General features: G+C 39.8%; 1 protein-coding gene across 1 annotated transcript in view; it reads left to right on the top strand.

Annotated features, from left to right (window-relative positions):
* The window catches only part of RORA (RAR related orphan receptor A), a 352398-nt gene that overhangs the window by 235330 nt on the left and 104009 nt on the right, over window positions 1-13059 (top strand). The window contains exon 2 of the mRNA XM_066558776.1: window positions 10824-10853. Coding sequence (XP_066414873.1) covers window positions 10824-10853 — 30 coding nt within the window. The remainder of the gene's footprint in view (window positions 1-10823; window positions 10854-13059) is intronic.

The raw sequence follows: 13059 nt of genomic DNA, 5'->3' as shown, positions 1-13059 counted from the left end.
CCTTTCAAATAAACTTAAAATAATCTGGTTATATCAGGAACCTGATACCCAAAGCTGGCTTCATTTGATGCATAACGGGCCAGTTTTATCCAAGATGTTAAAGAGATGAAAGTCATTGTGGTGAACAAAGGAATTTAGACAGCCTAATGCACTTTTTGATTTTGAAAGGTGTTGCAGGGAGGAATATCCACCATATGAGACAGCTGTCATTTTAAATCCTGTAGAAATCTACAAAACAACACTGAATCCTCTGTAGTCAGTGTGGGATTATCTGTTTTGCACTACAGGATGATTTGAAGAACATTCAATAAACATTTATTTTCTGTGTATTCATTGTGAGTTCTTAGTACATAATAATGCTGTGACTGTACCACACTATTACAGGAGCTACTTTTAAAACAGAGGCCAAAATTTGATTTCTAAAATATATGTGGGTAGCAGTATGAGATGCAGATTAAAATTCTGGTGCTCAGACACGTTAGATTGGTTATTTTGTAGTATCTCAGTCATCTTGATGAAGTCATGAACTGATTGTGAAAGATGCAGTGAGAAAATTCTTGCTTGGGGAGTTTTTAAATTAAGATTGCTGCTATAAGCCAGGCAGCCCAGTTTATAAATACATGACTTGTAGTTACATAACTACTTAGCTTCTGTTTCTTTGTCTGTGAACTGCAGATAGGGTTAGGTTTTTGGGGATATATAAGCACTAACTTGATGATGGGAAGTACTGCCAAAAAGCCAACCCAGTAACACCAAGGAAAACACTCTACCATGGCAGAGTTGCCTGCATTTTTAGTGTGGGATGAATCTTAGTATTTTGAGATTTGCCCGAGTGGCATTGTTGGGGGTTTTTTGTTCATTTGTACTTTTTTCCCTGAATTCCTCACATCTTTGCAAAGATTGCATCTCTACCTGTAGTCAGTCACAAGAGTGACTTGGTAAAGTGCCATTGTCCAGGTTGATTATCAGTTAGAGAAGGAATTGACCAAAACCCAAAAAATTGCTGGTAGCTTGCAAGCATCTCACCTTGTATGATATTCCTGCTTGTTCTCCAAAGTGAACCTGGACTTTATTGTGGCTATATTTGGATCAGAGATGTCCCAGAGTGACTTGGATGTCAGAGCAAATGGGGTTGATAAATCACTTGGTGGTGTCCTTCACCCGTGCTGTTTGCTCCAGCTTGGCAGAGAAGCCCCCTCAGTGCATTGGGGGGATTGTGCTGCTCCAAATGCCATCTCTCAGGTAAATACACAGCAAGTACATATACAGTGAGTTCCAGTTATTTTCCAACTTTGCTGCATCCTTTTTCATCCCAATTTTGTAACCTGGCCAGCCTCTCCACTGCCATCAGCATTGTACATTTGAAAAGCCCGTGGATCTCTTTATCATTATAATGATTATAAATGATCATCATCACAGAGCTGACCAGGCAGTATTTGTAGTAGAATGGTAGGAACTACTAACATTTATTTATTATCATTTATTAAATTATTATTCCGTGCCTGTGGCACAGAAAAAAACTTAGTGGCAAGGTGCTCTTCCTTTTGGTGTTGGCAACCTGGTGATACAAATAAGATTTGTCCATTGTCTGCTCTTTGTGTGCAGTTAAAACTCTGAACATTTGCTTTGACATGGGTTAAGAACATCTTTGATGTACTCTACTGTGATTCCATGAGGAATTTGCCAGGAATTGCCTGCCATACACCATCACCACTGGCGTCAAGGGGCAGAAACAAGTAGCATTTTTGTTTGGCCACATAAAAGTATTGCTCTGCTTTGAATATGTGAATAAATTGATAGTGGTTCTCCCTTTTCACTGATGAGTGTACAAATTTCATGTCTCACAGAAGAGTGTTAGAAGAATTGTTATCTATAGTTTTAAGTAGGCATATTTTGCTTATTTTTAAGAACTTGAACACTCTTTTTTTTAATGGTTATTCCTGAGAACCAAGCAGTTAAGACTGATGTTTGAACTGGTAATGAGTTTTTGAATTTTGAACTGACAGCAGTGTTGATGATCTCTTTATTTAAAGAGAAGAAAACCTATTTGACTAAGATCACAAGGAGGGAAAACACTTGGATATAACTCACTACAGGTCACCTTGCAGCCCATCTACTGACTGACTGCTTTCCATGCCAGCATTGGCAGAGTTTTATCATCATCTCCTACTTATGGACAACTCATGGACGGGTTTTCTTCTGGTCAAACATTTCCCTGGCTGTCTCTGAAGGGTCTGTGAGAGCATAGAAGATCAATGGATGCATTAAAACCAGCAGCTTTTATTGGAAGATATGATAGGGTAGAATAATAAGAAAAACAAGAAAAATTTTATCTGGAAGTGTGTTCTAACAGAAACCCATATTTTTCCTTGCCTGATGTAAGAATGTCCATCAGCTAATTTTAAATTACAATGCAACGTGTTGAGCTTTGCAATGTTCTTAAATAATGAATGAATCTTGCACAAATTGTGAGTAAAAAGGACTGCAGCCCTTTGGTTTTGTTACGTTTTGGTTTTGTTTGCATACTGAAGGAGCTTCAGCAGTCTGTGTGAGGATGTTCACGTGGCACATCTCGTACCTGAAGGCACAGAATTGGGGCATTGAGGCTTCCCTTATCTCCCATCTAGAGGGACTGCCTCGAGGTGAGGCTTGGTGGAATGGGGACTGCTGCAGCCCTGTGGTTCTTATCTCAGCTGGCATCTCAGGTCCCGGGCCTCTCTCTGAGAATTTCTGTTCTGCTGGAAGGACAGTTTGATTTCAGGCACGGTTGGCCTGAGATAACATACAGGAAGACAGCCCCCACCCTTCACTTTGTTTGTAGCTTGACAGTTTTCTGGATTTTATGGAAATACCCCGAACTCTTAGAGGCCAGGCTCATGCTTTTAAATGTGAGGTTGTCAGTAGTCTTGAACAAAGCAGCCTGAAAGGCTTTGATAGGAGCAATGTTTAAGTGAAATGTTGCTTTGAAATGACTTGAAAAGTGTCCTTGGATGAGATGTCTGATGGGGGAGATCTGGGAGAGCAGACGAGTGAAAAGTCATTTTATTCTTCACAGTGGAGGAGCAAAGCCCCATCCCTGCCTGTACAGTGGTGTGCACTGTGGGGACTCCAGCACACACATGAACACATGAGGTGCCCAACCTGCTGCTGCTGGATCCTCCCAATATCAGCAAGCAGGGAGTTTGCACAAATGGTGCTGCTTGTGTCACACTCACGCCTGCTGGGACGTTTTCACTGGCCAAGCCACACTAAGGCAGGACTGCAGTCAGCGAGGGGTGGCCAGCAGTGAGGATTGGCTTTGGGGACCATGGCTCAGGGATAAAACTGGCACTGGTAGGCCATGGACTCAGCCATCTTGGAGGTCTTTTCCAGCCTAAATGCTTCCAGGATTGATTCCCCTCAGGAGACTGCACACATTGCAGAGCTTCTTGCCCTTATCTGGAATGTGAGTTAAACAAATTGTTCCAGTAATGTGCTGATAGGACAGACCCTCAGCTGAAGGGGACTCTGTTCTTTGACTGTCACAGGAAGGAACAAGTGCAGTGCCTACAGTGGTGTCTGCCATGCTCCTGCCAAGGCTCTTCTGTCGCTGATAAACTCTGGGAAACAGGGGCTTGAGCAAAGAACAACGCTCAGAGAGTCTGGGACTGCTTTTAGGAAATGCTGGGTTTGCTCACACCCTGTTTGTCCATCCCAAGGGCTGGAGGGGCTAGTTTGGATTTGTGCAGCTTTGTACATTGGCCTGGATTCTGGCCATGTGGCTGTGCTGCTCTGCAAGGCTGGTTTGAAATCCTTGTGATTCACTCACCCAGTTGTGTAACAGGGACTCATTAAAACAAAGCTGCTCCATGGGCTTCCTTAAAGGCTCCTGCTGGACACAGTCTTACATACAGTTCTGAACTATCTTTGATTTCTAGTGTGTGGAGTGCAGTGTAAATGTGGATGGATATGTCATCTGCTCTCTGGTGATATTTGTCATGTAAGAACATTATGGCTGATAATGCAGATTCTTTGTTATTTTTTCCTAATGTAAGACACTGTTTATTTCTGAGGACAAAAATACATTAAGGCTCAGAGGGACTCTCAGTGAGGTTGTGCAAGAAGGAAGAAATGGTTAAAGTTCATATTAGGAGCAGTTTTGTATCAGAAAATCAGTTTGGAGTCTGTTAAGAATTCTTTATTTGGGAAAAGTCTCGGAAGAGCAGGGAATTCTTGTAGCTGCCAGTTGTACAGGTGACCACTCAGGACAGTGCTGACTGCTCTCTAATGAATGCTCTGTAACTTTGAAAGAAGTCATATGTACTCACATTTTCACAGGTACTACTCTCACTTTAAAAGTAGGGGAGGCTGTCAGCTGCTGAAAAATGAAATCATAAAACGCCTGGATGATGCAGGAAGTCATGCTCAGAAGTAGGATGCCAGTCTGAATTCCAAGGGCTAAAAAAGTCATCTCCCTCAGTAAAACAATGTCAAAACATTTTTAAAACATCCTTGGGGTTTTTAATCTGTTTTTTTCAAATACTTTGTATCTGTATTTGAGTAAATTTTCCAGAACACAATTTTTTACTTTTTTCTGTAGCTAATTCAGATATAACCATATGATTCATGCAGTAATACTGAAGTGACCCCTTAAAATATAGCTGTGAATAATTTGTTGATAGAACTTAGGTACAAGGAACAGCTATGAATCTTAGGATAGAAACATAGATAGATAGAATCTATCTATTCTATCCTAGATAGAAAAAAAGCATGGGTTTTTTTCAGTACAGAAGCACTTAGGTCAACATTGATTACTCTGACTTTGTTCTATAGCTATAGATTTGACAATGTGATTGATCTAGACTTGGTGAAAAAACCTAGAACCTTGTTTCACATGGTAAGATCTCTTTCCTTTTCAATAAAAGATGTGAAAAAGTCTGGGAAAATCTGGAATGTTTAAAAACTTATGTCATCAAATTTTAAATTGAAGGATTTTTTAAAAAGAGACATTTAGGTTTTATTTTGGAGGGGTGGTGTCATAATTTTGGAAAGCTTTCTTGTCCATACATGCCTAGTGGCACTTGTCCTTGATCCATGCTAGCCTAGAATCTAATTTTAATTTTTTCTTGAGTGAACTGTAAGCAGTAGATTTTAGTTTTGAAACAAAATAGTGAAATTACTTGGAGTACTTTCAGTAGTGTGTGCTGATCATCATGACCAGCTCTTCTGTCCTAGACAAGGATACTGTTTTGCTACATGATTTTATTTCAGATGGTAATTCATTTAAGTTGTGTTTGCAGTATTTGAATATGTGTTATTTCACCTTGCTCAGTGTAAACAATAGCCCCCAAGGATCACAAAATTCCTTCAAGCCAGAGCTCCAGACAGACTTAAATAGAAACCAACCACTATTAAAGTTTCTGAGAGAACGAACTCCTTTCTGAGTACACCTAAATCTGTTATTCTGCCTTGCTAGGTTCTCTGCAAGTGTCCCAGTGTTGCACATAATCTTCTGCCATAATTGCCAGCTTTGTGTGGTGACAGTAAAGAAGAATTGGAGTGACAGGATGAAACACAGTGGGATCCAAGCTTGTAATATGTTTTCTTTCTGGTTTTATACAATATGTTAGGCAGGAGGCTTACAGTTTAAAATGTTAAGGTTTGGGGTTTTTTTCCCCTGGGATTTCCAATCCATCCTAAAATGCCTAAGTAGCAAAATGTGCTAGGGACATAATGCTGGCCTGAGGGGAGGGTAGGAGCAAGTTAAAAAAAGCCAAACCTGTATTGATGCACACACCCACATGTGCAAAGCATCTTCTGCCAGAGCATCTGCAGAACGTGCTGTCATCAGAGCAGAGTTCATCACCTGATTTGGACACAAAGAGCAGAGCCAGGGCAAACACGGTGCTGCTTAACAGAAGTCCTGCAGATGGGCTGGGAGCTCTGCTGGTGATGCCTGTGTTTATCCATTCCCACTTCTGAGGGAGAATTTTCTTGGAGGTTTAAGAAAATTGTACTCAAGAATATTCTTCTTTGATATTTTGCAGAGTAATGTATTCTGCCAGACAAAGGCCTTTTTACTTATCTTTCTGTACATCAAAGTGTGATTTCCCCTTGAAATATGGGGAGCTGACAACTGTACAACAGCAGCAGGGATCTGGGTTCACAGAGTAAGCAGTGTTTCATTATGCTGCTTTATTTGGATGGGCAACTGTGAGAAATAGCTTATGATGTATAAAATATCTGAGTCTCTTTTTGTACTTTAAGACATTGTTATCTCTATTTGAAGCTGGCTAGTGAAGGTCAGTCAGGCTAACTGCTTGCAAAAGAATATCCTGTCTCTGTTGGTAGATACTCTTTTCAAAGTTCATTGCATTCAGCAAGCTATTTTTGTAAATACCACCCATCATGGCAAATTACATACTGTTGGTGGGAGGGGAAAGGGAATGGTGCTGAAGTTCTTTTCATTTAAAAAAAAATCAATTGTTGTTGTAAAGAGCATTGCATAGCCACGATGAAAAGTGTAAGAAGTTAATTTGTTTAAGATTTGGTGTTGATCAGGAATGTCAAATTGCGGAAGTGATGCATTCTGTGATAACTGTAATACTGAAACTTTCACTCACTGATAACCATGGCACTGATAGATTGTGATATTTTCATGACATTTCCTTTGCTTTACTTTGAAGTCTAGTTGGTTAAGTCAGGAAGTCTTTCTGTATTAGCAACACTGAAGTTACAGTGTTGATTCTTCCTCTCTTTATGTTTTATATTTGTTCAGTGAGAATGGAATGCTGGCAGAGTAGGAGAGCGCTAACACTGGCAAGCAGTCACTCACTTCTCCAACCTATCACATTTTGAAATGAAACCCATTTAAAACTGGGATTTTTTTATTAACTAACATTTTTTAAGGAATCAGTAGCTTCTTTGTGCTCTGCTTATTAAAAAGAAGTCTGTTTTTCAGTGGTGTGTTGGGTTTAGTTTTATTCTATGGTGTCTACTCAAACACCGTACTCTGCTACATAAACTGATGGTCCTGCCTCAGAAATATTTACAAACAAGAGCAATCCTTGGTAATTGTGCTTGATCTTGTGAAGGAAACTCCTGGTGTGTGCTGGACTTGCAGAACTGGTTTCTCAAGAGACCCTGTTGATTTTGAGAGCCGATGCATTGGCTGCACAGGAGAGCATTCACATGTAGCTGCAAGTGGGATATAGCACTGGCCCAGAGAGAGCCACAGTCCTGTAACTCCCCCTTTTCACATTAAGTGTCTGACTTACTTTTATTTCCACAAACACTCATTTCTAGGTTATTATTACCTACCTTGGATGTTCTGAATAGCAGTCATTGGCTTCCTGCAGTGCAATGGAACCTGAGCACAGTGTGGCATCTTCAATGTTTATATTTAAATCACTACTTATAATGTATCTTATAAGATACATAGTATAATATACGTATGATATGCATATAATATACTACAATATGCAATTAATATAATATACTAAAATCTAAGATGCATTATCACTAAGATCATACATACAATTTAAGTAACTTTTTGGATATGCTGGTACCTTTTTGCTCAGTGTTGCATCTTCAATGTTTATATTTAAATCACTAGTTATAATGTATCTTATAATATAAGATACATAGTATAATGTACATAATGTATAATATACATATACATATAATATAATATACTAAAATATAAGACACATTATAACTAAGATTTTATATATAATTTAAGTAACTTTTTGGATATGCTGGTACCTTTTTGCTCAGTGTTGCATCTTCAATGTTTATATTTAAATCACTAGTTATAATGTATCTTATAATATAAGATACATAGTATAATGTACATAATGTATAATATACATATACATATAATATAATATACTAAAATATAAGACACATTATAACTAAGATTTTATATATAATTTAAGTAACTTTTTGGATATGCTGGTACCTTTTTTGCTCAGTTTTTCTGTCGCTTAGACTTACCTGTGTGAAAAGGAAAGCTACTTAAAACTTCATAATTTATTTTACATCAGTGAAGATTACTGATTAATTTAAAGGTAATCCTGTTGAACTCATTGGCAGCATTTATCCTTGTTCCACCAGATTGCAGCTACTTTAAAACCACAGCTCAAAGCAAAATACTTTGTTTTCAATGCAACCACCAGTGGAATGATGAAGCAGATGCAAAAATATCTACCTCTAAGCTGTTGCTTTAAAAGGTTATCTAAAAATATCTGCATAAACCAGCTAAAAGATTTTACCAGATTATAATCAGTAATTATTATGGAAACATCTGATTTGGAAAAACCCACGACGCATCTCACATTAAAAAAAAAAAAAGGTAGAAAAATCTAAGCAGTAATATTTCCATCAGTGCAGTGTTTCATGTACCAGGGAAAGTGGGTCCTCAGTCAGCGAATACAGCTAAGTCTGTTTTGTGCTGTGGCAAATCCCATTGTGAAGAGGCTGTGAGTAATCAGAAGTGACAGCATAAGCACTTTCTGTTCAAAGTGATTTTACAGAAAGCATTATTTTCTGAGAAAAGTACACATATGGCTCCCATAATGCTGAAAGAGCACTGCTGTATCCATTTATTAGCACTAGTGTTGGGAGAGGAAGTTTTGCAAATGGTGCTCAGATTTAAGACCTTTTCCTCTTTATGCATTTCCATTGCATAAAACATCCTTAAAATCATAGGAATCGGACAGCTAGGCAAGGGCAAGGCGAGAGGGTCTGCCAAGGGGATGTTAGGACAGTTTGTGAGGATGAGGATGCTGTCAGGAGCTGTACCTGATGCTCAGGGGTCACTCAAGAAGTCAAGCAGCAGCAAAAATGCTCTTTCTTGGTGAAAGAGCCAGTGGGCCAAGAGCAGCTGTAATTTCCAGTTCACAGGGTGAGCCACACCTTGAAAGGACCTGGAGAGAGGGGTTTGCACTCATACCAAGCACTGCATGAATCCCATGAATGCATTTTGATGAAGGGGCTCAAGACCTCTCTGCTCCTTCTCCCTCAGGCCCTCTTCTTGCCCTAAGCTGTTGTTCCTGTAACAGTGCTCACCCCCTTGGCACCCCCTGTCCTGTCCTGTCCTGTCCTGTCCCCTGCTCTGAGCCAGCCAATAATGCAGGGACTGCAATGAAAACCCAAGAAGTTTTGCTCTTACAAATTATCAATTTAAAGGATGAGTTTGCCCCCTGTAGTAGATAGTTATATCTAAAGGGGTTTATTTTTGTTATGTTTGGGGTTTGGTTTTGTTTTGGTTTTATTGCTTACCTTGGCTCTACGGTTTGTGGCTGTAACAAATATGATTCCTTTGTGAGGCATGTGCAGGTTTGGCCAGGGCCTTTCAATTTAAGTTAACACACATATATAGTCAAGTTCTACTATTCTGATTTCTGAAAAGTACTTACCAGTTTTGCACATTTGCAAAACTGCCCAAAGGAACTACTCAGAACTTCACTTCCCAAAGCCTGAAGCCTCTTAACTTTTCAGGGAAAGCAAAGGTCCCGGTGCTCCCACTTGTAGAGCTTGGTAGTTAAAAACCAAAATGCCAACAGCAGCATAAGTGTGATTTTAAAAAAAAAGTCCTCATGACAGTTACGTCAAACTTGATAGCTCAATATTTGGGATTGGCACTAGGGTTTTATGTGTCTATCAAAAACATGAATAATCTGAAAGCTGTTTGCTTTGGAAGTCAGCTCTGTGTTTGCAAATAAGGTGTCTTCATTTTTCTGAGTTATTGTAATTTGCTGCCTCTCTTAGATGCTCCACAACCAAGAAGCCTGGAATAAAAGTCTATTTCTTTCCATAGGAATTTGTTTTGGAAGAGATCGTTGAAGGAGTTGGAGGGTAGCAAAGGAGATTCAGGTCTCTCTCTTTTTCATGAATATTAAGGCAGACAATCCCAATTCCAAAATTTCATTACAGGCCTCGATCACAATGCAATGTTTCAAATACTTTTACTGCTTCCAGTAACCTCTTTCTCATCATCTCATAAAATTACCCCCAAGGAGAGTGGAGCTTAAATACTGATGGTCTGAGTATGTCACCAGTTATCTACTAAAGTGGAGAAAATATTGTTTGTATTCAAGCATGAATTCCAATGACATTTAACAGAGTTAATTTTATCTTTATTTGGTATTACGAATTTTGCCTCATTCTGTTCACTCTGTTGCTTTCTTTGAAATGCCTCTCAAATTTCACTGGCACTGGACCATCCTTGGTGATTGCTGCCACATGCCTGTCTAGCATGAAAACATCTTTATTACTTCAGAAAGTCTATCTTTAACAGCTTGGAGATATTTGCATCTGGCTTGGAATTCTGACAAGCAATAGTCATATTGAGAGAGCTGTTTGTTTGGTTCTAATGAGCATAAGCTGCAGCTTGCATTCAAGGAACTGCTTGAACTTCATAACACAGCAAATGACTTGTGCTGCTCAAATCCCTGGGCACTTTAATGGGCAATGGGGAATAGGAGTGGGGGAACATTTCTGGCCATGGAAAATAAAGGGGGCTTCCATAGCATTACTTGGATCTTCTTTTTGTGTCAGCTCCAGTTTGAAACCAGCAGTGGGGAGATAGGCATTGCAGCAAGCAAGTTGAAGCAATGCATGTTGAAACATTTACTGGGGAGGTGTAAGGAGAGAATATACCACTAAAATCTTCACACAGAGGGGAGATCCTTCCACCTTGAACGTACAAATCATGGCAATTTCCATTCCTCCTTTAGAGTGGCTGCTGTGTGTCTGATAAAATAGATTAATGATGAATTATATGTCAAAAGCATTTACTCAGTGGTTGCTTTGCTAACACTGGTGTCGTTTCTTCCCTACAGGTATTTCTGTAACAAAGAAGACTCATACATGTAAGTAATACCTTTTGATTTGCCCTTCTCTCACAAATGGAATTTCTGTTAGGCCATGCTGTGGTGCTCAGACTAATTGGTGTTAGTCTGGCCTGAGAAAGCTCCATTTTAAAAATTCTGGTGTTTTTTCTGCCTTAGGGGTTTCAGTCCTCTCCCAAAGTGTGGTTGGATGTACAATGTGTGTCTGTATATGTGGTACTCACATGTCTGTAAAGTCAGAGGGCAGAAAAAGAAAGTTGTGAGGAAAGGCAGAATTCCTTACTGTACTATATCGACCTACAGCTGGCTGGTAATTAACATATCCAGAAAATGCAGGTGAGGAGAATGGTTATTTTTATGTCTGTTACATATGCAGTATGATTCAAACCAAAATAATTTAATTGTACATCTTCTGTCCCTCCCTATGCACTAATCTGTGAGATAACTCATTCTCTGCCTGTGCTTAAGGGACTTGATGAACAATTGGAGGTTCTTGTTTTGCTCTCAACCAAGCAAAGCAGCCCCCATAAGTGGTGACCTTGGAAATGGCTGTTGATGTGTGCATTTACTTACATATACATTTATTCCAAATCCTCTTCAAAGACATCATTTCTGGGGATCAACTCTTATCTATCCTGCAGGGAGCTCGAAGCACAGTTCTGAGAAAAAGCTGGGATTTGTAGCTGAAGGAGTATGTTGAGATTCTTCAGATACTGTCTATGGAGGTTTGGCTATTTGGTAGTGCAAGAATTGTGCTTGCCCAGGATATGAAACAGGAGTAGGCTAAAGCTGAGGCTGTTACTCTCATGAAAGCCTTCTTACAAAACAGGTGCTAGGCTGCTCAAAATTTACAAATATATCTGCATTTTATGTATTTTCAAGTATTTTCACCACAGCTTTCTAGCATGTCACAAAGTGTCTTACATGGCTTTCATTCTTATTCATTCCTGGTTTTATAATACTCCTGGAGTGAAAAATCTGACTTGAGATGATGAAGTCTCACTGTGTAGAGTTAAAAAGCAGATTTGAGAATTTCAAATGAGAAGCTGATTCATGTGAGTTTTGAAACAAATTTTAAATGTCTCAAACTTTTAGAGCATGATGGTCCTCCTTTGCCTAGGTGGGCTTGCTGGTTAAAGCATTCTGAGGGCCAGACCCTCTTTGGCTGCACAATGGTTTTGTTGAACTTAATGAGAGCTCCAGGCAGGCAGCTGAGGGCAGAATTTCACCCTGGTGTTTTTGGGAATATTGGAGCTCCTGCTGACTGGCACTGACAGCACAGGACACTGAAGTGCTCCATGTATCTCCAGGCCAGGCAGTGCCCAGCCTTGCCCACGGGGTCAGCCCTGGCGTGGGGCCACCCCTCTCTGGAGGTGCTGGGTGTTTGTGCCAGCTCAGTGCTGGGCTCTCTTGTGTGCAGGTGAGTGTTGGTTTGTAACAGCCCCTGGGAATCAGCCAAACCCCCCAGCTTTTGTACAGCAGTGCCACGAGCTGACCCCCAGAGCCACGGCTCCAGCTTTGGGAATTTTGTAAGGAAGATGAAGCAGTGAGCACAGAGCTGGAGAGCACAGGAAACAGCTCCTCAGCCACCCCAAACTGGTGCAGTGTTGTCACCCTGGATCTCAGCTGAAGCAGTTTCAGGCCTGTGATGAAAAAAAGATGTGTTTCTCAACTGTGAGAGATGATTAGTAGTGCTCACCATCCAAGGCCTTTCATCTAGTTCAAACAGAAATTAGGGTCCCAGTGTCTTTCATGTTGAGAACTCTGTGCTTTTCCAAGAGAGCTGTCAAAGAGTAGTTCCCCGATTTGTTAATCAGTTGTCATGCAATTGCTGAAGCATGAACAGAAAAGTTGCCTGAATAATGGGAAGATAAGCTTGCCCATTAAGAAGGGATTAAAATAGAAGGAGCAATAGGCTGTAATTGGCATGATGAAAATGTAAGCTACGTTTGCTAGCAAATATGTATGAGGTTTCATTCTGTTTTGGTTGAAGTTCTTTTAGGATTCATTCCTGTTATGACAAATTCTCATAGAGTAGGAATGGATGTAAACTGTGCATCTTTGGCATTTCAGCACCACGCACAATAAGGGTTTTTTTCCCCTTGTTGACTAGAATTAGGGTTTTTAATTGAATAGAGAAAGCTAATAAAATTTACAGTTTTGGAATGAGTTAGAAAAAATAATATAAACACCCAAATAGAAGCATTACAGAGTCTGAGTTGTTAAC

This window comes from Molothrus aeneus, chromosome 13, assembly GCF_037042795.1.
Source record: "Molothrus aeneus isolate 106 chromosome 13, BPBGC_Maene_1.0, whole genome shotgun sequence".
Lineage (NCBI taxonomy): Eukaryota > Metazoa > Chordata > Aves > Passeriformes > Icteridae > Molothrus > Molothrus aeneus.
The sequence above is the reverse complement of the archived record's forward strand: the minus strand, read 5'-3'. Positions and strand labels throughout refer to the sequence as shown.